Below are 26212 nucleotides of genomic sequence, written 5' to 3' on the forward strand. Positions count from 1 at the left end.
ATGCATAGAAGCAAACGGTGACGTTCCTTTCCAAAATTCTTCAGGTTTGTCGGTTGACAACTTTATCGCATTATTGCAGTTTTATCTTAGTTCTACTTTTATAAGTTTTTGACAACCTGCCTTTTTTGCAGCGCAAGGGTGTGTGCATATGTTCCTGTGTGGCCCCCATCCTTTGCGACATCTTCTTAGCGAAAGGTGACCAGTCTTTAGACATAGTTTTTAATGGGGGGGCGGTTTTAAAGGTTTTTAGGTACATGGACGATTTTTTAGTGCTTTTAAAAAAGCAGACTTCCTTCACCTACCCCTATACAGTAGGTGAAGCTTTAAATGCTTTTAATAAACATGGACTTGGGCTCACGTTCACCCATGAACTTCCTGACACTAACGTCTTACAATTTTTAGATCTAAAACTAACCTTTCTTGAGAGACATGTTTGCTGGGGCTATTACCCGCGCGCGAAAAAAGATCTTTTGCCGTATGATTCCATGCACTCAAAGACAGTGAAAAGAGCAATAGCGTCGCATTGCTTGGAGTCTTCTTTGAAAAAGTCGTGCCCGCATCAGTTGCAGGCTAGCTTCCAGAATCAGGTGAGCCGGCTTTCGGCGGCTGGGTTCCCCTGCTCAGTGTTGACTGCTGTCTGCGAGACCCTTCTAAAAACACTTAAGCAAGGAACACGAAGAAACTCCGGAGAGGTTCGTTGCAGGTCACAGAAGCCGTTGGTGGTGCCTTACTTGCACAAAACTGCTCACAACTTGAAGAAAGTGGCCAACAGGCATGGGGTGAGTGTCGTTTTTTCCGCCCCCAACAAGCTGAAAAAGCTGTGCCGCCGTATTTGCAGCCCAAGAAAGCGGGGTTGCCAGATAAGGCACGACTCTCCATTCATCATGTGTTCCACAGGAGTGGTCTATGCTATCCCCTTAACGTGTGGGAAGACCTATGTTGGCCAGACTGGGCGCTGCATCAACGAGCGCTTGGGGGAACATGCCCGAAATTTATCAGATTTAAAGGATAAATATGCACATTTGGTAGCGCATATTATTGGTTGCGACGGATGCGAGGCACAATTGACTCAGACTAAGATTCTTGGCAAAAGCACAGATAAGAAGGCACGTGAATGTCTGGAGGCTTTTTACATAAGGAAACTTGGCAATAGGTGTGTCAGCACCCCATCTGTTTCACTTTTTTCATCCGAGTTCGAATTTTTAGATGCCGCCCTTAAATAATCATTGTTAACTTTTTGTTTTCGTTTTGGTTACCACTTGCTCATGTATGTTCGCTGTGATGGTCGCTTAGATTTCTTTACCTTTCCTGCCCTCCTCCTTCTTTTTTCAGTGAAACGTCGCCATATAAAGGCGCTGCCTGGTTTCAATAAAATTAGTTGTGAGTTAGCGCTTTGTGTCTCGTCCTTGTCTTTTCGTGGTTTGCATGCTCTGGCGCTATTTTCTTCAAATCAAGTATGCACCAACTCGCCCAAAAAGAAGTGTTAATCCGGGCTAGGGTTAGGCGCAGCATTGTTGCAGAAGCATGGCAGTGAGTGGCGCCCAGTCATGTACGCTTCGCGAGCGCTCACCGATAGCGAAACACGGTACTCGCAAATCGAGAAAGAAACCCTGGGCATTGTTTTCGTATGCGAAAAGTTTCATCAGCTGGTATATGGCCGCAGGATTGTCATTGAAACGGATCACAGACCTTTGCTGGCAATCGCGAAAAAGGCAATCGGAGATATGCCACCAAGGCTGCAACGTTTCTTTATTCGTCTTCTTCGTTACGACTATGAACTGCAGTTTATCCCTGGCAAGGACCTGCTGTTGGCGGACATGCTGTCCCGTGCTCCTGCCCTTCGTGCCGTCCTGGAGTCAACCGAAGACGTCGACGTTCATGCTGTACAGGTCCTCTCAAGCATAGTAAGCACATCAACAAAACGGCGCCTGCAAAGTGAGACTTTAGCGGATCCATACTTGAGCAAAGTCTTAGAGCAGGTGGCACAAGGAACTAAGATTGAAGGAGAGTTAAAGCCATTTGCAGCAGAACTATCGGAAATTGACGGAATACTGCTGAAAGGATGCAAAATTGTCGTACCGAGGACAATGAGAGTGGAGATGCTGCAGAAGTTGCACGCGGGACATCTTGGGCTGAATAAAAGTAAAGCCAGAGCTCGGGGCCTGATCTTCTGGCCAGGAATGGGCAGTGCCATTGAAACGCTCATTCGCAAATGCAGCGCATGCCAAAAGTACGCCTACAAGCAAGCATCTGAGCCTTTTATTTTGTGGCCAACACCCAAGGTGCCATGGCACCGGGTGGGAATCGACCTTTTTCATTTCGCTGGTAACATGTACGTAGTGGTGTTTGATGCGCATTCAAACTTTCCAGACGTTGAGAAGCTCGCTGTCACCATGGCGCGTGAAGTCGTTACGAAGGTTGCGACTATTTTTGCGCGGTACGGAATTCCTGCCCAAGTGTGTACCGACAACGGACCTCAGTTTGCTTCCCAAGAGTTCGCGGAGTTTGCACGGCGCTATGACTTTGTCCATATTACTTCGAGCCCTAAATTTCCGCGGTCGAATGGTCTCGCCGAGAAAGGAGTGCAAATAGTGAAGCGCATTATGAAGAAAACTGCAGAGGCTCGTGACGACTTTTGGATGGGTCTTTTATCATATCGCGCGTCCCCATTAGAGGACGGACAATCACCGGGAGAACTGTTGCAGGGTCGTCGGCTGCGCACTACTCTGCCTGAATGCGGCGTCGAAAAGGAGCGCCCGGTAGTCAAGCACCGCCAGTCGTCCAAGGGCAAACTACTGCCTCCACTGCAGCAAGGAGACACGGTGCGGGTTCGTGACGGCCGCCAATGGTCGCGCAAAGCGATGGTTCTCCAGAAGGTGGCTCCACGATCGCACATCGTGAGAACGGACAACGACCGTCTTCTAAGGCAGAATAGGCAACATTTGCTGCGAACCCAAGAGCACTACAACGTCATCGATGACAGCGACGACGAGGCGGACATCCACACCGAGCGCAGCAGAACCTCAAGTCCTGGTACCGCCCTGCCGATGGTCAAACTGAGCCACGTGATGGACTTGCCACAAGCACTCAGCTCACAGCATCAGGTGCAGCTACTGGATCAAGCATGCCAGCCATTCCACGCAGGACAACCCGGCCACGCCTGGAACCTAAACGGCTGACTTATGATCACGAGTTTCGGCAAATTTTTTAGAGCATTGTCAAAACTGATCTTTTCACAGAGGAAGGAAGGTGTATCAGATATGGCTATCAAGCAAGCGGCCTGATAACGTGCCAACGCCCCTTCTTCCTTTCCCTTTCCCTCGCTGCAGTCGCAGCTATAAATCTATGTGTAATAAAGGACCAGGCGTCTTTTCTGGCCTAGCTACTGATGTGTCGCGTCTCTGCATGAAGCGATCGATACAGTTGGGGATAAGAGTTAATGGAGAATACCTCAATAATCTGCGATTCGCTGATGACATTGAACTGCTGAGTCACTCAGGACATGAACTGCAAAACCTGATCAATGAGTTAGACAGGCACTGTGGGTCTAAAAATTAATATGCAGAAAACCACAGTAATGCTCAAGAGTTTAGCAAAAGAACAGCTGTTCACAACTGGCAGCGAGGTGCTGAAAGTGGTAAAGGAATACTCAGGGCAGGTAGTGACAGCTGATCTGGATCATGAGAGGGAAGTAACTAGAAGGATAAGAAGGGGTGTAGCACATATGGCAAGTTCTCTCAGATCATGAATGGCAGTTTACCACTTTCCCTCAAGAGAAAAGTGTACAACAGCTGTATCTTGCCGGTACTCACCTACGGGGCAGAAACGTGGAGGCTAACGAAAAGGGTTCAGCTCAAGTTAAGGACAACGCAGCGAGCCACGGAAAGAAAAATGACAGGTGTAACGTTAAGAGACAGGAAGCGGGCAGAGTGGCTGAGGGAACAAACGCGGGTTAGTTACATCCTAGTCGAAATCAAGAGGAAGAAATGGGCTTGGGCAGGCCATGTAATACCCCTGTCACACGGTGAGTTTCAATCGCCATCGAACTCAAAGGAGTTGTGTCGCTGCTACATGGCAAATCTCGGTCAATGGCCACTGAAATGGTTCTCGTGTCTTACACCAAGCTTGTGTGGCGCCACAATCGCTACTTTGGTTTTTGCAAAAATAACAAAAATATTTGATAAATGTATACTAAATGCTGAAATACACGCATACGCGCATGTCGTTTAAAACCCTTTTAATTGCACGTACGCGTTTAAAACCCTTTTAATTGCACGTACGCGACGGACAGATGCAGACACTGCTGTAGCCGCTCTAATACAAGAGGAGCCAAAACCAAGCCAGTCCAACTGCGTCAGAGTGCTGCTTCTTCAGGCTTAAGACCCGGGAAATCGCCTTGATATCTGAAAAACAAAAGCTATTTGTCTCTTGAAACTTTATGCAAGGGTAAGAATGGGCAAATTGAAGGCGAGTGCAACAGCTTAGAACACGATATTGCTTTGAGGGATTAGCGACGAAGCTGTTATCGCTGTGAAGCGGGCGGGCAGGGTGCCGAAATGTTGTCAACGCTAAGTACACAAGCAACGCAAAGACCGCAACGCAAAACTAATGCGCTCAAAACCAGTCTGATACAATTTTAAAATTATTGTACAGACTGCTTGCATTAAATTTTAGGCGAATAATGTTTGTTCATGCTTTGGTACCGTGAATGTGTTGTGTACAAAAGCGCTCTTGACGCCGCTCGAAGCAACGCTAGCAACCTTGGGCAGCGCTCGAAGGCCCTCGAAATCTTGATGGAGTTCCGCGCTGCTCCGTTGACTTGACAGACTACTGACTCGATGGCCATTGAAACTGCCCGTGTAGCAGCGCTCGATCGCCTTTGAGTGGATAGGCTATTGGTTCGAGGGCCTTTGAAATGCCCGTGTGATAGGGGTATTATGCGAAGACAATATAGCCGCTGGTCCCTAAGGGTAACGGAGTGGATTCCAAGAGAAGGCGAGTGTAGCAGGGGGCAGAAGAAAGTTAGGTGGGCATAGGGTGGGCTCAGCTGGCAAAGGACAGGGTTAATTGGAAAGACATGGGAGAGGCCTTTGCCTAGCAGTGGGTGCAATCAGGCTGATGGTGATGATGATGATGGCAGGTGGTAAAGTGGAGAAAGGAAAATCTCCCTCTCCACTTATAGGGGAGAGGAGGGAGATGTAAAGTGTGAGAGGGTGGAAGATGAGGGGTGGCAGATGTGAGAAAATAGAGAGGGGGTGCGGCATGTTACACTGCAATCACCATCAACTCCACGGTCTGAACCCGTCAGCAGAAGCAGCTGCTTTATCTGGGGGGCGCACTAATGCTAACACATACTCTGCTACATCAATCGCACTGATCGTCTATAACTTTTTTCAAACATTACTGTGATCTGAGCACCTGCTCTGATTACTTGTTCGTGTCGCAGCAGCCTGTTTGCACACAGTGAGCAATTCATCTCTTGAGCTCCTGTGCAAAGAGGCCTGGGCTAGGCTGGGCCAGGCCTCATGCCGAGCTTGGCAGGCCCGGACTGGGCTCTGTAGAGTGATAATGTAGTGGGCTCGGGCTTGAAGCTGTGAGCCTGGGCTGGGCTCACACTGTGAGTCTCAGGCCTCAGAATATTGCCCGTGCAGTGCTTGGTTTGAAGTGTCAATGTATGTTTCCCCCAGGCTTCAAATCCAGTTTGACATGAATTTTATAAAACTTCATTTTGCATCAAGATTTTTGAAAACTAGGCTTCATCAGCATCCAAACAGCTGTCGCCACACTTGGGCATTGATACTTTCAGGAAAATAAGCCCACTTTGCTATGCTATACAGGCAGCGGCAAGGGGATCAGTTAGCTGCATTCCACCAATGATTATTGCATGAGTACATGAGTGAAAAGAAGACTTCTTCTGTTCTAGTATTTACACGACTGTAAGTCGCCCTATTTTTCAAATTTTGAAAATGCGAAGTGGGGAGGTCAACTTAAAATTGAAACCAAAGTATCGCACCATAAATAAAGGCGAGAAAAACGAGATCTCAGGCATGCTACAGCGTGGTTGCATTTTTGCTGCGCGGCTCCGTCGCATCACTCTTGGTGCTGGCCTTGAGCAGCTGCCTATGTCAACGCGTAGAACTGGCATCCGCACCACGCACGAGGCGGCCGATGGTAGCTGCCGATAAGCAGCAAACTGGCACCAGCCCACTCTCCACACGTGGCCGCAGATTGCGTCTGCTGATAAGCGGCGGCGGCCCGATAACGCATTCGCGTTCTACTCATATTAGGCGTCGTCCAAGTTCTTTTTTTTGATTACTTTCAACCGAGCACTTGGCGCTCAAGGGACCTTCGAAAGTTAATGGAAGCGCTGCTATTCCAATCATGGCGGCAACCCCACTCGGAACCGCAGCGGTGCCGAGGAGTGTCGGTAGCCAACGGAAGAACCGACGCCGCTCATGCATAGTTTCTCTTTGGCTCTGACGCATTTGATTACTGCCGGCCGCGTTTTACAAGTCTTTAATGTAGTGCTTTGTTATTTGTGCTCCGAATCCAGTAAGTGACTGGTGCTCGTTCACGGCTACATTCAAGATGGCTGTCATTCTTTACGCCGAAGAAACGAACTGCGCGCCGGGCCGCAAGTTCGATATTCGCAACGGGTGAAACAGGTGTGGCAGCTGCAGTGAGGAAAAATTTTCAGCTGTTCCATTAGATGTCGTGATGTGGCTGTTTGTGAACTGAGCATGATTTCGCTGTACGACGATGTTAGAATGACGATCTGTGGGACCACAGCAGCGATAACGACAGCAGCGCTAGTGAGGGTGATTGTGCAAGTGTGGCTGAGTAGTCCAGTGACTAATACACTTTCGTTTCGGAATGTGCCCATGGGCGCTCCCACGCGCGGTAGCTTATAGCGGCTGGCGATAAGCGGAGGCCGCAGGATAGTGCTATTTTGTTCTATTATTAAAGGCCAAGTGTAAACGACCTCAGTTTTTTTTTTTTTTTTCCAGAAATGTGATGTGGGAGGGTCGACTTACATTCGAGTCGACTAACAATCGTGTAAATACGTGTGTGTAGTCTTGCTCTGCAAAACAATGCCCCTGAGACATTTTCAATTTAAAGACAGAAAGAGCACAGTCTGTACCCTTTTGTACTGGAGCTTCACTGCATATAATGCAGATGTTTCCCACACTGATTATGTGGCAGAAAAGGTGTTGCCTTTGTGGACTAGCCTCCCCATGCCTCTGCATCCTCAGTGGTAAAGCAACTCACCAGACATAGAAGATGTTGCCGCTGTTCCCCAACAGTGCATCAGGGTGACTCTCGACCCCGACGAGTGAGTCGAGCAGGTTGGACGTGCGCCCCAGGGGCTCTGTCTCGTCGCCAAGTTCTCCATGCATGTAACGCAGTCGGTGGACACGCAGCAAAGTGGCTCCATGAGCAGTGCGCAGTGCAGTCACAAACCAGCCCTCGCGACCCAGCTTGGCCATGCGGTACAGACTCCTCCTCCTCTTCGAGAAGCCGCTGTTATATGTAAAAAAAATAAAAATAAATGACGATCAATTTATGCAGCAAGGCAAACAAAATGAGAATTAGGGGTGGTAGCACTGTGTGGCCATTGTTTTGCATTGTTAATCATGGTTATGCCTTGTTATGCGTGACACTGCAGTGTGATTAAGTGGTATATCAAGCATATCCTGTGTACCGTGTGCATTTGCATGGCATGGAAGAAGCATAGTGAAGAACAGTTGTTCTATGCATGCTTGTGAGTCACGGCTCCCGTTCCGCGAAAAATCTGGCATCATTGGCGTTGTCATTGGCACTGGCAGCGGCATTGTGTTCCACCTGCCCACTGGCTGGCAAAGAGCTGGCAAACACCTGTTAACTAAAGTATCGGAATGACAAACAGCTTTTTTTGTGAAGGTGGGCTTGAGTGCTAGTGCACTAAAAGAAACGAGCATTGCAAGACACAACACCAAAGACTTGCAACTTCCAGTCCATTCTACAGCACGGAATATTGGGCTAGTTGGTTAAAATACATCTTGCTGATTCAGCGCAACAAAGAAAAGGGCAGGAAAGAATAGACGACAAGGGCGGTGCCGGATAATTGATTTTTCATTGAAAAACATGTGATACATGTAGAAAAAATGTGCGAATACATGTCATAAGCAACAAAGGCAAAACAGCAAATATTACATTAACGTTACCTGGATCTTTTCTATTCCCTACCGCACGAGAATTTATTGAAGAGTGTCCAAAAATGCATCGTCGAAGATAACAATGAGCTCACCTTCAGAAACTCTTGCAGGATAACGGTGGAGAGTTTCCTCAAACTTCTTACATCCTATCTCGCTTTGACTTTCATCACCTGGGAAATGATCGGGCTGTGCATAGGCTCTTGGGTTGCCCCTGTGATATTTTTCTATCAAAGGTGGATAGGTCACCAGATGATGATTTGAGGGACATCCAAGTGAGGGTATTCAAGTATGTCGACGACTATACTGTCTTCATCAGAGGGGTCAGCAGTATCAGAGCAATGCCTCACATTCTAAAGATCTTCAAAGAATGAGGCCAGGGACTAAAGTTCTTTTGAACTGCTGAAAAACGGTTGTGTCCAGTTTTTGGACCTGGAGCTGAAGCCGACGGATCAACACATTTGCTGGGTGTGTATGCAGCAAAGACAGTAAGCCCCTTCCAAGTTGCAGATACCCACATTCAAGACTGGTGAAGGATGGGATAGCTACTTCGTGCATGTCGACAGCCCTCAAACAGTCATGCCCCCACAGGATTGAAGAAGGATTTCAGGGGCAAGTAGCCAGGCTTCGAGAAGCCGGATTGCTACAAGTGGATCTGGCAAGGTTGCCAGAGAGAGTTTTGGTGAAGCTGAAGTGAGAAGCTAACCCCGCAATTCGGGAGTTTACAGCCGAAACATGAACGAAGGTCGTGTGTATCCCATGCAAGCACGGCGCATAACATCGGCTCAGAGGGACAGCAGCAAAACAAAACGTGCACGTAATGTTCTCAGCTGAACACACAAGGTTGACAGAGTATGCACAGCATTAAAAAAGAGACCCAGTAAGCTTTCTTCCCAAGAAGACAAGGATTTTTCTCAGTCAATCATGCCGCCGAATTCACTGCTTGCAAAAAAAGAGTGGTGTAGAAAGTGTCTCTGTCTTGTGGAAAGATCTATTACGGCCAGACTGCAAAGTGCAGAAATGCATGGCTAAAACAAAAACAAAATTCGCTAGATGAAAAAAAACTGGTTTTTTCAAACCTGGTGCTACACTGCCAGCAGTGCAAGAACCACAAGAATCGCACGTGTTCGCTGGGCCTCAATAACACCACAATTGCACACAATCACAGCAACCACATCTGTAAGAAAATGTTTGAGGCGTATTGTATCGCCAAGACAATGGCCAAAAATCATCCAGCTTTAAAAGCAAGGAGATAACGTATCTGGACCGGTGCCTGTCGTTTTCAGAGTAACTGTTCCATCAATTGTTGTTTTTAACACGATAGTATTGGGGAGCTCAGTGCAAGAAATCGGGCGGTGGCGGCGGCATTGACCGTGAATGAACAATCCCCAAAAAATCCCCACAGATCCCCACGTGACCTAGCTCACGTGTCACAAAGACACGTGAGCTAGGTCACATGACTTTGTGGTGTCGTCACAACTTGCCTACCGGATTGTGAGCGAACTGCCCACCGTGACAGCTGCCAGTTAAATTAATAATGGGCCGCAGAAGGTTGCTGCGCAGAGCCACCTGGATTGCACAAGTCCCACCGGTGGCAGCACCTATCATCGCAGGGCGGTGGCGCATCGCTTAACCGCTGCACCACTGCGCCAGGAGTGGTATGAGGACTCCCAGGCATCTATGAATGTTAAGTAAAGAATGCCCAGTTCTGCATATATCGGCATTAACCCATCAGCTATCGTGTCATACCCTTAAGGCAGAGCTTAAGTGTCTCTTCTAACTTTTTTTGTTCATAACACGTATTCGTGCACTTTTTCTAGATATGTCAAGTGTTTTTCAATAAACAACCAGTTGTCAGACAGCACCCATGCTGTCTATTCTTTCCTGTCCTTTGTTTTTGTTGCGCTAAATCAGTAAGATGTCGCATCCTATTCGTGACATGGTAACCCCTTTTGTTCTTTTCACTCAGATGCCTGTCTGATTGCTGTAGTTGCCGATACACTATCAAGTGCGACTCCCTCAGCAAACTGCATGCCTTGCAGGGAGCAGCAATGCTTAATCTCCCCTATCTCTTCTCTCTTATCTATCTATTACTTGCTAAAGTGAGGGCATCAGGTGGCTCATCGACACTGTCGCATACTATGGGACCGGTGCACAACCCACAGCAGCATTCACGCAGACGAGCACACACCAGGAGTACGAAACCAAACTGTGTTCTTTATTGCCACACTTCCAACCATATATATATATATGTTAGCAGACAAAATTAAGGAAATGTGCGGCTCGTTTTATAAACTTATGAAGGGAGCCAACACACACACACACACACACACACGCACGCACGCACACACACACACACACGTGTGTGTGTGTGTTAGCAGGCAAAGTTAAGGAAATGAGGGGCTCATTTTATAAACTTATGAAGGGAGCCAACAGTCGCCGAAACCAAGGTGCATAGGGGAATGTTAAAATTTTTTTTTTAATGCGTAGTGTTGATCAGTTGGATAATAGTACTTCGATTAATCTACCGCTTAAAGAAAATTACTTATAAAGCAGCAGAAAAAACAACCATGCTGCCAGTGGGATACGAACCCACGACCTCCGAATATCGCGTCCGGTGCTCTACCAACTGAGCTGCGGCGACGGCTGTCCAATCTGCTGCTCTCGTGAGTATTTATGTTTATTGGGTGTAAGCGAACACTGAGAGTGTGGTCGAGGGTGGCGCTGGTGAACACTCTCAATGTTCGCTTACACCCAACACCCAGTTGCTGTACTCGGCGATGAAACTGCGCTGACTCGTAAACTTCATTGACGGGGAGAACGAACTGCGCCTTGAACTTATTGACCACGGCCGTGTAGTTGTTCAGAGCTCCAAAAACCTGGTGTCGCCCAAAAAGTGTTGTTACAGTATTCATCATGGTCAAGCGGTGTGATGTCATCAAGGACGGGAAAATCGAAAATGGTAATCAGCACTAGTCAGTACTAGTACTTACAATTGCACCAACTACAGAGGAATAGAACAGAATTGGAATAGAATGCATTTGAATGTCGTAAGACAACTCCAACCATGACTATAGCTTTTGCTGTCCAGACATTTAACAGCATTGCTTCCTATATATTTGCACCTTTAGAATGATGCACCAGCTTTCCCAGTGACATGGTTTCAGGTCAAAGAGTGACACGAGTACGAGGCTGGTTGCATTTGAATCTGTGCAAGATGTAGCCTAGAAGTGCTAGTTGTAACATGAATTCGCCATCAAACAGGAGTCAAATTGTTGACCAACAAAGGCGAGGGTGCTGAGACTAACAGAGTGCCTTCCGTACCAGAAAATCTGAGCGGGCTATGCTTGCGGATTGGGTAAAAGAAGAAACCTCAGTGTGAAAGGAGGCATGGCAAGCCTTTCATTCCCTGCACGGTTGGCATGGTGCATGAAATCCCACTGACGTGTGAAGGTGTCTACGTTGGCCAGACGAGCTGCTGTGTTAATGAGAAGGCATGGGAACACGAGAAATCACTAGAGAGAAGCGGCAGGTCCAATTTGCTGCTTCACTGCAAAAAATGCAAGAGAGAGCCAGTGCTAAGTGGCATTAAGAGCCTACGCAGGAGTTGCGATCAGGTAGTGCATGAAATACTGGAGGCCTTTATGATGAAACAGAAAAGCAGCACGTGTGTTAGCAAAACTTCTGCAACTCTTCAAAGGAACAAAATTACATTTCTCCAAACCTACCGATGACATGGTCCTGTTAAGAAACCCTCGTTTGTTGCTGTTAGGTTTATGCAGCTGGAAAAAATGGTATTGTTTGTTGTTGGTGTTGGCCTTGTTGTTAGTGGAATATTTGTTTTCTTCTTGACTTTTTAGTATTGTGGCTGCTTTTGCTCCACTTGTTTGACACTGCTTTTGCTACGAATGCTTGACAATGCTTCTGCTAAGAATTATCCTGTTTTTGTGAAGACAATGATTACAGTGGTTTATACGTAGGTAATTAGAATGGTTATTATGTTTGAAGCGATCATGCAATGTGTCATGTGCCTGAGTTCGGTGTTATAAATATGCCTCTTTTCTGTTAAATACACAATAGGTAGAGTGTGCATGTGTTGTTGTTCTATTCTGTGTTGTCTTAGTTGTGCCTTGCAAAATGCAAGGGTGTCCATGAGAGTGAATCCGCAATGACTCACAAGCTCGTTGGTGGATGCAAAGCGATGCTATCGCATTGTCATACACAATCAGAGGTTAAGTGCATCCCTAAACTTTTACTTAGTATACCCTGTGGGGCCAAACGGCCCATTTTAGCTGTTCAAACTGCACACGCTACCGTATTTACAAGATTGTAAGTCAACTCAAATGTAAGTCGACCCCCCCAAATCACATGTCCGAAAAAAAGAAAAAGTTGACGCGAATGTAAGTCGACCCCCCCAATCGCATGTCCGAAAAAAAATACACCGGTGGAGCGCTTCAAAAACGAAAATTTATTGCATAGATGGGCTATTCATCCTCACTTGAGTCATCTTGAGTGGTACTGCTGTCGTCGTCGTCGTCGTCGCTGCGATCCCACAGCACATCGTCCTCCATGGAAAGTCCGCAATTCCTAAATGACCGCACCACGACATCGCGTGGAACGGCCGCCCAAGCGGAAAGCACCCACCCGCACACAGCCGCCAGGGAGGCTCTCTTCACGCGCTCCGTTGGCGTAAGTTCCCGCCCTTCTGCCGCCAGCCACTCGTACTAACGCCGGAGCAAGTCCTTGAATGGCTTGTCAATGCCAACGTATAGCGGCTGCAGCTGCCCCGTCAGACTGCCGGGAATCACCAGCATATCTGTATCTTCTTTACGGAGCTCTGCCTTCACTTTCGCGGTAAGGTGGCCGCGAAATGAGTCCAGCACGAGGAGGTTCGGATTGTAATTTTTGAGGGATGCCCCTGGCCTCAAAAGCCACACCCGACGGTACCAATCAATAACTAAGTCATCTGTCATAAAGCCTTTTTCGTTCACTCGCACAATCACACCTTTCGGGAACATTTTCTTTGGCATAGTTTTTCTTTTGAAGACGATGTACGGTCGGAGCTTTGTGCCATCTGCCAAGCATGATAGCATAACAGTGAACCAAAGTTTCTTGTTTCCTGTTGTGAGAAGCTTAACCTCGTGAGCTCCCCTCACGCTCACTGTTGTGTTGCTCGTCATGTCGAAGTAGACGGGAATCTGGTCCGCATTGCCGATTTGGCCGAGCAGGTATCGCCACGAGTCGCGGAGCTTGAGGTAGTGCCTATGGAAGGCGAGACCTTTCTCCTCGAAAGCAGCAGGCAGCTTCTGGCATACACTAGTACGCCGACGAAGAGAGAAGCCAGCCCTCTTCATAAATTTCAAAGCCCAAGCCCTGCTGGCTTTGAAGTCTGTTCGGAGTATTCCAGCTTCCGCAAGAAAGACCCGGCCTTGTTGCGTGATCATTTCGCATGTCACTGGAAGGGACCGATCACTTATTTCGGTGACATACGCTGCAAGCTTGACCTCCAGCTCCAAAAAGCGTCCCGACTTCGGCCCGCGGAAACCTCTTCGCTTGGAGTCGCAATAGAAAATTTTGTCTCGCTGCTACCGCCACTCCCGCACCAACCGTTCAGAAACGTCGAACTTGCGGCCCGCCGCGCAGTTGTTGGTTTCTTCGCCGTAAATGATGGCCTCCCTCTTGAACACTGCAGTGCACGAGCGCCGAATGCTTTTCGAACCTGGAGAGCTCATGGCGAAGCACGCGGCCGGCAGTCGAGTCAAAACCACCAACTCCAAGCACCACCAAACAAAGAGTGATCGGTGTCGGCTCTTCCAGCAAACATCGGCATTACTCAGAAGCGTTGCTGTTACGTATTGCGCAACCAACTGAAATAGCGGCTCTTCCATCAGCTAGCGACACTCCCGGGCGCTGGCGCAGACTCCGCGATTGGAACAGCGGGACAGCGGCCCTTCCCACGAGTGAAATGAAATGAAATTGGTTTTGGGGGAAAGGAAGTGGCGCAGTATTTGTCTCAAATATCGGTGGAAACCCAGTAGTAAGGGAAGAGATAAAGGAGGGAGTGAAAGAAGACAGGAAGAACGAGGTGCCGTAGTGAAGGGCTCCTGAATGACCACCTGGGGATCTTTAACCTGCTGTACTGACATCGCACAGCACACGGGCGCCTTTGCGTTTCGCTTCCATCGAAACACTGCCGCCGCGGTCGGGTTCTAACCAGGGTATCCTGTTCAGTAGCACTGAACCATCGTGGTGGGTAACGGTGTGTGCAGTAAAAATAAAAAAATGAAAAATCCTGGCCAAAAAGCCCGCGGAATACCTGAATGCTACGCTTTGAGCCGTAGAGCAAACAAAAACTTCCAACATCGCAGTAGCGTCCCTGATAAACATCGCAGTAGCGTCCCTGATAGATTGTTTTTCTTGCTTTTATTGGCAGTTCAAGGTTTCGTTTCGATTGTAAGTTGACCCCCCCCCCCACTTCGGAACTTTAAATTTAAAAAAAAAGGGTCGACTTACAATCGTGTAAATACGCTATATTCCCGCCATCCAGGTGCGAGTGGGTGAAGCACAACTGTGCAAAGTCTGTTACTAGCGAAGTATGCAGCCTACATGTATGTGACCATGGGGGAGATGACAGATCTGATAACAGCAAGTGGGGGTTCCTGCAGGAATGCTGTGGGGCATAGTCATGATGTTGGCAGGCCGCTGAGATGTTCATGGGCAAAGAAGCAGTGACTTCCCTGATGGTGCAGCGATGGCAAATCCGTAATGAATCGTGGATGGAAGCAGAGTACTTGACCTGAGTGGCTGCAAGGCCTGCGGCCAGGTTTCTTGTACCATGTGGAATGCATGTACAGTACTCACGGATTGAAATAGGACATTCGGAGCGCTAACCTTGCAGTGCCACGCGGCATGTGGTAAACCACAGGCCGGCTCATTGGCTACTGGAATGAACAATTCTGCTTTGTAGATGTTCTCCCTCTCGCGCCATACCACAATGCACCACCTTGGTTTCATGAGCGTCTACGGGCGGCACTCCATGAAGCGACGGCACGCGCTCCGAATGTCCTATTTCAATCCGTGAGTACTGTATGTGCCAAGTCCTTCAGTTTGAGTTGCAGAGTGTTTTGTTGTTTTATAGCACTCAAATGCTTCCACCTCGTTCCCTGTTGTCTGCACAGAGTTGCATTCTCAAGAACCTTTGACCACATGCTGTGCGCCACCACTACATATGCTATGCATGTTGATGGCTACTGTATTCACTCATGCAGTGAGCCCACTTGCATAATGAACCAAACCCCCACTTTTTTCACTGAGAATTTACAATTTTGTAAAATCAAAACAGCATGAGAGAAAAGTTTGATTACAAGTTAACTAACATCAGTGAAACAGCAAGCTGAGCGAGTTGGTACATGCTTCAGGAACAAAAATAGCGCAGCAACAGGCACAAGACCCTGTTGCCGTGCTGCTTCTGTTCTTCAAGTTATTTAGCAGTCGCAGACGAACACCACAAGGCCATTCACGTATGCCAATGTCTTACGCATCATTGCAAGGACATGCAACCGAATAATAAAGTTGAATGGCGCAAGGAAACGAACACAGGAAGGCACAGAGACAGAAAGAGCGCCTGTGCCTCTGTGCCTTCCTGTGTTCATTCCCTTGTGCCATTCAACTTTATGATGAACCAACTAGCCCAACAGCAAGTACTTCTGCAATGCAACCGAAATTGGGCTTCCTTTAAAACACGCACCTGTATTAGAGCCAGTGTTCAGCATGTTCTCTATCTTGCTGCAAATGGCCAACACCGTCAACTATCACAAAATCGTTGCACTGCACCATGATACAGCAAACACCTTATGAAGCAAATGATTGTAAACACCGGCGACACAAACATGAGTGGTGCGAAGGCGTAAACTGTCGACTGCGCACTTTTGTTGATGACAGATGGATTGATGAGTGGATAGACGGGCATAGGATATAAAATTTTGACTCTTGCAAAAAAATCCGTCCAATCTTATTCATCGTGTAGTGATCCTTCCCCCAAAGTTTTTCTGGGAAAAAGTGGGTTCAATACATGAGTAAATACAGTATTTTTTTGATGCTACAGAATAAACTGGTGTTTCAAAGGAGTAAGGACATCTAATTTTTGAGTGCGTGTTTTCTTCTTCGCAATGATGTGTAAGGTATTGCTATACACGGACTACTATGTGACATTTGCCTACAACTACTAAATAATTTATAATTGAATTTTTCTCTCGCTCTTTCAGTTTAAATAGCACTGTGACGTCAAAAGTCCATACAGGTCACATCAGGCATAAAATGCTGCAATATAACTGCTTCTTCATAAGTAATCATTCCAGCTCTTGAGGAAGGTTGGCTTTAGCATTGTAGTGAATTAAAATGATGAAGAAAAGATTGTATCCCAGTTTTTTCATGCCTCTCCTAGCCTCTACAAACCTTACACGTCACAGCGATCATTTGGCTGTTGAAACCGAAACAAAATTAGCATGAGAAATTCAATTACAAATTATTTAGCCAGTGTAGGCAAATGCCACGTGGTGATCCATGTATACTTATGTCTTATGCATCATAACAGACGAAAACACACAACCAAAATTAGCCGTCTATACTCCTTCAATACTGCTTGTGGGTGAGCCACTTGTCGGGTGAGACCATGGCTTCTGGATGCGATTGCCTAATGTGATCTTCAATCCTCAGGCCCCACAGGCATTGTAGAGGGGAGTGGACACAAGCAAAACATCATCATCATCTTCCTTATCAGCTGGACTATGCATCATCATCACCATCATCCGCCTTAATATTCCCACTGCAGAACAAAGGCCTCTCCCAGATCTCTCCAATTAGTAACCCTGTTTCATGCCAGGTGCCACCAGCCCATCCCGGCAAACTTCCAAGCAAGGCATACCTAAGCGGCACCAACAGGCAAAAGAACACAGAAAATGGCTCCTAGTTATAAAACATAAGCTATGGTGTCCCTGAACATTTGATGACTGGTGCTGTTCTTCTCCATGCCTTTTCTGTCACTCCATACCTAGACATAATGAACATTTCTTTTTTTCTTTTCTCTCTATTTCTCTTTCACTCCCCTCATCCCCACGTGCAGGGCTGCAAATCAGCCCCTGTGCCCAGGTAACCTCCCTGCCCCTCTCCATTGTTCCCTCTCTGCCTCCCATCTGGAGGAGGTAAGGCAGCCTGTGCAAGAGGCCAACACACTGTTGCTGCAGCTTTCTTCGTGCAGCAATCGGCTCGTGTGTCTCTGTGTGACGCCAGTGTCCAAAAGTCTTGCGATGCCCACGACACAATTCTGCAGTGGCAGTGAGTGAAGATGCTTCCCTGCACACCAGAGGCAAATCGCACGAGTCCCCAATCTCCCTTGGACGCCCAAGAGAGTTCCAAAGCCCATTGCGTTCCACCTCGACCAGGGAGATCAAGTCAGAAGAAAACAACTCACTCGTTACTGCCCAGGGTGAGCATGAGCTGGACCCTGCCACCTCCGTCGGCCGTGCGCCACTGCACGCAGGGCACATGCGTGGGTACCAGGGGGCTCAGGTAGGCCAGCACACTCCACTCCCCGCAATGCAACAGGTAGCACTCCCTGCCTTCCACTGGGAACTGCAATGCACAACACTACATTGCTCCACCATTCCCTTCTCGCAGAGGCTAGGAACTACAACCAATGTGTCTGGAAAGACGAGACACAACTGCACTGCTTTTGGTGCCACTATGTGTAAAGGTAAACATCACCATCACCAGCAACAGCCAGGCTATGCCCACTGCCGAACAAAGGCCACTCCCATACCTCACCAATTAAGCTTGGCCTCTGCCAGCTGCAATCACCCTGTTCCCACAAACTTCTTAATATCCTCTGCAAACCAAAGTTACTGCCACCCCTGCTAAGCCTGCCTTCTCTTGACATCCAGACACTTACCCCAAAAGGGAGAGAACACTGAAATTTAAGGAGCCATTTTTTTCGGCACAACAGAAAGCTTCCTGTCTAAGGTGTTGCATTATGCAACGGCTTTGTTCGACACGTAGAAAATTTTTACCGAGAATTTTTAAACCAGTGCATACGCCCATTTTTATGTACCCCTTGATGGAAACCACGATCAGGAAGTGCAATGGCGATTGACTGCACGTCGACGAAAGTGATGTACCAAAAACTAATATAAATCTCGCCCACCAGAGAGTAATAAGATTTTTTTAGTACAGTTTCCACACCGAAAGCTTGTTACGGCACAGTGATTTACGCCTTGTTGACGAAACTTATAGTAGACCATATTGCCTCCCCATCCAAAAAAGTCAAAACACTGTGGCGCCATCTGGTTACAAAAGCTAAAAGTGCATGGCTAAAGAAGCGAAGGGAGCGCTGCTTTTCATCGAAGGGCACACTGGAGACAGTGAAAACTATAACAGAACACGACGAACACTCCTGAAACAAAAATCGCTGGGCACTTAAAACAAATAACTGACATTTTACCAAAATGTTATACCATGGTCGGCTACAGTGATAATGGCAGGTTTCACCGCAAGGGCTTTTTATGTGATTTTTAATGCCAAATTAAAATTATAAATCCTCGTTCCTTTGGCACTGCAGTCCTCAATTCTTACAATATCAGGCACAATCTTTTCGTTTCTGCCAAAATCTCATGACATGTTTTGGTCAGTGTTCGGTCCCTTTAAGGACCAGTGGTTATCTTGCCTTTGCATTACATGCCCTGCCCAAGTCCAGTTCTTCCACTTGACTTCGACTAGGATGCCATTAACCCGTGTTTCTACCCTAACCCACTTACCCTCTTCTTATCCATTAATGTTACACCAATCATTTTTCTTTCCATAGCTCGCTGTGCTGTCCTCAACTGAAGCTGAACCCTTTTCATTAGCCTCACATTTCTGGCCCATACGTGAGCACCAATAAGATACAGTTTTTACATGCTTTTCTTTTTAGGGGTACTGGTAAACTGCCATTCATGATCTGAGAGAACCTGCCTAATGCACTCCACCTCATTATTGTTCTTCTAGTTATTTCACTCTCGTGATCTGGATCTGCGGTCACTATCACTACCAGGTCCAAGTAAACGGCATGGCTTTAAAGGGACATTCCACTGTTTTTTCTACCTCCTCTGATTTTACTGAAACTTTCATGGTATGTTCTCCGAGTTTTGCAGTCTTTTGTGCTAAGCTTCACAGCGGAGTAGCGTTTAGTCACAGCGCAAATTAATTTAAAAATTTCTAATTTTGTGGCCTCAATCAGGGCAATCTCTAGGGCAACCTCCTGAGTGTAACGTCACTAGACGCATAGCCGTCGACATTCACTCTGCGTTTGCTGAAGGACAAAATTTTGAGCTTGCTTTTTGGTCATTTAAGAAAAACAATAACCCAAGCTGTCCCTTAGAATTGTCAGTTTAGCCAATCAAAGCACGTATGATAGGTTTTCTGACAGTATCCACGATGTCATACGTTGGTCTTTCATGATGTCATCATTTAACTGAAATCCAGAGTTTCCAGGTTTTTCCTCTTATGAAGTATTTCTACTCAATATTTTTGAAAAATGGTTCTTGAACTAGAAAAAAAGGACTAAAGGATGCGATATGAATGCCAACTCAAAATTTAAAAAAAAATTCCTAGAGTTGCCTTTTAACGACTGTGTTTACTCGCGTAATCTCTGCCCGCATCTAATTCGCGCAACCCCAACTTTTTACTCAGAATTAAAAAAAAAACCTTTACTCACATATTTTGCATTCCCTGCTGTGAAAGCACACCAGCATGCATTCGGGTGTGCACAGGGCAGGCTTGAGAAGAGTGGCGCAACCGCATCACCACGTGTGGCTTCAAAAGGCGAGTGAGTGGTGTCAAAAAGGCAGTCGATTCGTCTGTAAATTGCTTCCAGTAATAAAAAAATTAGTAGGGTTTTAACATAGTTCCACCCAGTAGCCGTGGGAAAGCATGTGTTTAGTTTGGCTGGCTCATGGCTTTGCTGATCTGATCTCTTCGTGCTGTAGAGGGAAGATGATGAAAATGTCAATGTGCAATGCACAGCGCAAGAGCATTTTGCAGTTTGACGCAACGCGCGGTTGGCTACAGCGATGGTATAGTGCTCTCATGCAGTGGCCAGTGAAGCTGATCTGTTCGCACAGCAACGGACTCGAAACGCAGTCGCGGCAATATTTAATTTCAGCACCCTCAAGGTCAGGGATGCCACCAGATTATTGGTTGCGTTTGACCCCGTTAAGTAGTGCTCTCTCTATAAAAGTGAAGCACACGCCGTTTACCTGGCTCACTCGTGTCGACGGTCACTTTCCTGCACAACGGCTGCGACAGCCAACTTCGGTAACCTTCAGAAGGTGTGCTGCGCCAAAATCCGAAACTACCGTACCATTGGCTATTCTGTTTGCCACTGCTCAGCCAGGTCGCATGGGCATGCGCCATTTTATTGCCCTGTATCTCCATTTTCCTCTAACTGCTGGCTTAGCACTTGTATCGTTCTATGCTTATTATGTAAGATGGCGGTTTGTTTAAAGGAACTGGGCCAATGGGAGCAGCAGCGAAAACAGTCTGAGATCATTCAGGTCGAGCACCGACACACGCGGTGATAGCGATGCTGCTGAAGCATACATTCATCTCTGTCTCTGTCACGGATATTCGTCGTTTTCTTTACAATCGCCCCCGAGGAGAAGGGGAGCCATCCTGGTGATTTACTACGACGGTAATATGGTGGTGTCATAGTAAGGCTTGAGGCACTGGACATGAACTGTCTCGGGTCCGCAGCGGCGGAGACCGTGGACGGCGTGAGGTGCTCGATGACGTAGTTAACAGGAGAGTTGCACTCCAGGACGCGGTAGGGGCCATGATACTTGGCGAGAAATTTAGAGGACAGTCCAGAAGGACTTGACAGTATCCACACAAGAGTGCCAAGAGAGAAGCGCAGTGTGGCTTGATCGATGTCGTGGCGGGATTTCTGGCAATACTGGGTATCGGCCATAAGTGAGCGGGCGATTTGGTGACAGTCTTTTGCATGTTGCAAGGCTTCAGAAACAGGGGTATATTCAGAGACGTCAGGTTGGTAAGGGAGGATGGTATCCATTGTAGCAGATGGATGATGGCCGTATAGAAAAAAAAGGAGATAAGCTGGTAGTGGATTCTGTAGCAGTATTTTAAGCAAAAGTCACATAAAGAAGAAAGAAATCGTAATTCGAGTATTCAGAAGCAATGCACATAAAAAACACGTCCCCGAGGGTGCAGTTGAATCACTCGGTGAGGCTGCTGGTCTGCGGATGATAGGCGGTGGTGGTTCGATCAATTATGTTGCACTGGGTGAGCAGGACTTTGACAAAATCAGACAAGAAGGCGCGCCCTCTGTCACTAAGCAGTTCCTGGGGTGCACTGTGACGAAGGATGAAGCGTTGCAAAAGGAAGGTGGCGACTTCTACCGCTGTGGCAGCCGGAAGGGCAGCGTTTTGGCATATCTTGTCAGATGATCATCCGCAACGATAGCCCAACGGTTCCCAGTTGCAGTGTACAGAAGTGGGCCGTAGAAATCAATGCCGATGCAGTCGAAAGGATATGGTGGGCAAGGTAGCAGTTGCAATTCTCCAACAGAACGATAAGGGCATGACTTGTGACACTGACAGGTGAGGCAGGAGCGCACGCATTAAGAAGGGAGCCTGGTCTTGAAAACAAAATTTTAATAATGTGGCCATAATTCTTAAATCTTCTGAGAACATGTATTTTTGTGTGCTGATTCTAAATATATCACTTCATTTTGTATAAAACAATTTCTTGAGCACTTGAGTAATTTTTATGCAAGTATTTTGTGAAGAGCTTTGAAGAAAATTTGCTGCGGGAAACTTCCTGAAATGTATGCCATTGTGTTTTCCCTTGATACCAAGGAATGCAATAAGGCTAAAATTATCATCCTGGCTATCATAGAGCTTGAGTATTAGGGTATTGAAGCTTCCACTTCAGAAACAGGAATACACACTTTTCTTCGCATTTCTGAAGCGACAACTTCAAAACTCTATAACATAAGTTATATAATAGGCAGAAAGACAACTTTACCCTTATTGCATTCCTTGATGTCAAGAGAACCCAATGGCATACATTTCAGCAAGTTTACCACAGCAAATTTTTCAAAGCTCTTCACAAAATACAACGAACTCAATCGTAGAGCAAGTACTCTATCACAACTCAAGCGGTACATGCTGCGGAAGGCTTGATGCGATGTGCGCTGGCTGTGTGCAGAATTGGAGTCTTTACCTTCCTTAATGAGCAACAAAGCCTTTCGTCCATTACTGAAATCGCAGCACCGGTGTCCATAAGCGTCATGACACAAACGCCCTCGACAAAATCTTCAATAGAATTAACAGGTGATATAGGAGGCCTTTGAAAGCCCGGTGGGGTCACAGTTCTTGCCTCAGGAACTGTGATGCCTCGTTTGTCTCTTGACTAGTGCTGGGGTATATGCCGCAAAGGAGAGACCCAGCAGTGTTGCGGCAAAGGCGAACGGCAGCTAGAGAGAGCGGAACAAAGTAAGCCTCTTATCTTGTTTGATGACTCTGGTTTTGTGCCCTGTTTACTGACTCGCGGTTTTGTAGCTGGTGCTCTTTTAGAAATTTTTTTAGTTGTATGCCCCTCCTGCTTGGGCCAACTCTGGCTTGCAGTATACTGAAATATAACGGTCACGGGAAAAAGGACGAGCTGACGGCGGCTCAGCAGGACCGGAGTACTGACTAGGGGAAGGCCAATACCCGGGAGCTTGAGTAGGTGGTGCTGAGGCTTGGAGACGATGATACCAAAGTCGTGTCACAAAGGCGGGCAATCCGCAAGTGTGCAAGTGTAGCAAATAGGCCGGTTGTCGGTAGTACGCTGGGGATCACTGACTCGTGCAGCCGGTCGAAAGTAAGGTGCTGGCGCTTGCAGAGGTGCTGGAGGCGAAGGAGAGGTCGGTGGCCAAGGTCTGGTGACAACGTCGGTGTATGTCATGGGCAGTGACTAAGCCGCTCCACTGACACTGACTGATTGAAAACTGACTGACTGAAAAGTAAAGAAAACAAAGTAAGCCTCTTCACCCTTCCAAAGCAAACAATGTGGATGGGTATCACTTAACCCCTTGGAACCGATAGCCAGCTCCAGTCCAGCACTGAAGAGCAGTGGTTGAGAAGCTACTTTTTGTCCAATAGGTTCACAACTTCCAGTTCTTTCTAGCATTTGTTTGTGATTCCAAATGTAGCACATCTCTTGAGGGCTCCTCCAACACAAATTTCGCAGTTTTCACCTCTGGAGGGAGGTACCACAGCCAGTCACAGCACTGTTTTTGACACTTGCATTCTAAGCAAGGGACTCGTGTGAAAGTGACAGCCAGGATGATTTTGGGGAGAACTACAGCTACGTTTCTTTGTCATGAGATGCGCCAAGTTGATTTTATGACTCTGGTGAATCTAAAGGTGGTGCACAGGATACGGTGCTTTGCTGCAAAGCAAGTAGTAGTAGCAGGCACTCCAGAGAGTACCCAAGGGAATGATTCAAGTTCATCTTCAAGTGCCCTGTGGACCGAAACACACAGTCATCAAGTCCAATTACAGTGTTCCAACCGGTAAAATCTCTCCCACTGGGCTTCCTTTAAAACAGTAAAGTCACTACAGGAGAGCATGTAGCCCAGTTAGCCCCATAGACAATACCATGGCTTTCATTAGCACCCCAGAGCACTCAACGTACTTAAAGAAGTAGAAGAAAGTGAGGTAAACTCGATAGTTTGTTACTTAGCATCGCCAAACTTTTAAATGAGCCACCTTATTACCTTGACTGGTATGACACACCATTTGTCCACACCAACTGAGCTTAAAGTTGACAACATTGGCCTGTCCAGGGAAGAGAAAATAATTGCAAAGTAAGCCTTGGTGAATGAGCAAGCGGTTGAAAAGGCACGAATTTCTATATGTCACATTTTCAAAACAACCGATCTGCTATCACCTAATCATCATCAGCCTGAATACGCCCATTGCATGGCAAAGGCCTCTTCCAAGTCTCTCCAATTAACCCTGTCTAGCTACAAGTGCGTTAATCTCATCCACCCACCTAACTTTCTGCCACTCCCTACTGCATTTGCCTTCTCTTGGAATCCACTCCATTGGCCTTAACGATCATTGGTTATCTTCCCTTTGCATTGCATGGCCTGCCTAGGACCATTTCTCCTTCTTGATTTCGACGAGAATATCATTAACTTGCGTTTGATCCCTGACTCACCTGCCCTCTTCCTGTCTCCTAACATTACACCTGTCATTTTCCTTTCCACAGCTCACTGTGTTGCTCTCAAACTAATGTAATCCAACCTAAGTGTTTAGTTATTACCGCTGGTTATTGGCCTTGTCATATGCAAAGCTCAAGAATTTATGTGCATCGGGATATTAAGAGAGAATTATTTTAGCAGGCTACACATGGGGCAAAGCATGACATTACGGTGTTCTACGTGGACTAAAGTTAAGATAATGGTTTTGCTGCATTCTCTAGAGTTCTACCCTTGTCCTTCCAATTTCCAGTATAGTAAGATTATGCACAAGTGAATTGCTGAATGCTGTCTGAGCAGAAGATATGAAGAAAGCTCTGGAGAGACTCAAGCACCGCCGGTGCCATCAAGCGTTTTGGTGCTTCCAAATGTGCTCACTAGGGAACAGTAAAGAAATTAGGAGATTATAAAAGGAAGGAAATGCATAAACGGTCTTGTGAATCTCAGCGTTGCATGCAATGTGGCAGGCAAGAACAGCCAATTCTACTTCCGAGTTATAGCACACAAAAGGACAAGGGACGACGAACATGGACTGACACACACAGTGGTCTTCTTGTTCACCGTACCTTCTCCTTTTATGCGCTACAACTCGGAAACATGAACCAACAAGCCCAGGTCTCTATGTTACTAAGCTAATTCCGCAACACATTGTGACAGTGAAGCAAGCTCTGCCTGGTCCGACCTACACTGAAAACCTCACATCCACGAGCTACGAATAAAACCAAATTGCATGTCCATTAAACAGGGCTGAGTGGAACAGAAACAGCTGCGACTCTAATGCCACGGAACAAAACAGTGCCAGGTTTGGTCTGGGTACAGTGTCTGCCATTTGTCTAGATGTCCATGGAGCCAACTTCGAAAGCATTCAATGCACGGATGAGTAGTTTCTTTATTTTGAAAGGGTCTTATTTTGCTTTGCAGGGTGGGGCAAAATGCAACACCTTTAAATTCTGAATTTAATTAAATATTGCTGTGTTCCCCTTCAGCTGGGCTTTTTTTCACATTTGGCGCACATGATGCCAGGACAGCAGGAAATAATTTGCCAATACCTGTTTTAATGTGTCAGCATTGGAGGGATCTGTGCAAGTGGAAATGGTAACCACCGTCCGTCAGTAGCCAGCGGCAAGCAGTAATGAACACAGTACACTGCACTGGATACAACAAACCTTAGTATGCTAACTTGAATATAACAACCTATCGTATGTTAACCTCAGATATCACGGACTTATGTGTGTTGATCTCGGATATAATGAACTTCCCTGTCTGGACCACAGATGTACTGAACTTGATATCGGATATAACAAACCTATGAGCACCACCTCGGTCATAACGAATGTTTGGCTGCAAGTGCATTCATAAGATCCACCGAGGATCGCCTAAGGATTTTTTCCCCCACTCTCCCCTAGTCAGGCACTGGGGTGTATGACCGAAATAAGAACTCATGCATCAGACAAAATCAGCCAGCCAACAAAATAACCTCGGTGCATCGCAAAAACCTAAGCATCACCAGAAGTGACTCAGAATGCGACACGGGAGAAACCCAGCAAATGGCTCTGTTCACGCTTGGTGAATCCTGGTGCCATCAGTTGCTAAGTACAACACACCTCCAAGACCTGTCAGATCCCCTGGCATATCATACGCAATAAGTTTCGGTTCCATGTGCCAAAAGCAGGACTGGCCTGTGAGGCCTGCCATACAAGAGGGCTAAGAGAGTGCACTGTTG

The 26212-nt window shown here is 46.9% G+C and overlaps 1 protein-coding gene across 7 annotated transcripts in view; it reads right to left on the reverse strand.

The window, feature by feature from the left end:
• The window catches only part of LOC144102076 (uncharacterized), a 91402-nt gene that overhangs the window by 35889 nt on the left and 29301 nt on the right, over positions 1 to 26212 (reverse strand). For all 7 annotated transcript variants that reach the window (XR_013308167.1, XM_077635356.1, XM_077635358.1 and 4 more), the window contains 2 exons: positions 17662 to 17822; positions 7270 to 7521 (listed from right to left, as the gene is read on the reverse strand). Coding sequence is in view for 6 of the 7 variants with exons in the window: in XM_077635356.1 (XP_077491482.1) it covers positions 7270 to 7521; positions 17662 to 17822 (413 nt within the window). In the remaining variant the exon portion in view is untranslated. The remainder of the gene's footprint in view (positions 1 to 7269; positions 7522 to 17661; positions 17823 to 26212) is intronic.

The sequence above is a fragment of the Amblyomma americanum genome, chromosome 8 (assembly GCF_052857255.1).
Source record: "Amblyomma americanum isolate KBUSLIRL-KWMA chromosome 8, ASM5285725v1, whole genome shotgun sequence".
Taxonomy (NCBI): Eukaryota; Metazoa; Arthropoda; class Arachnida; order Ixodida; family Ixodidae; genus Amblyomma; species Amblyomma americanum.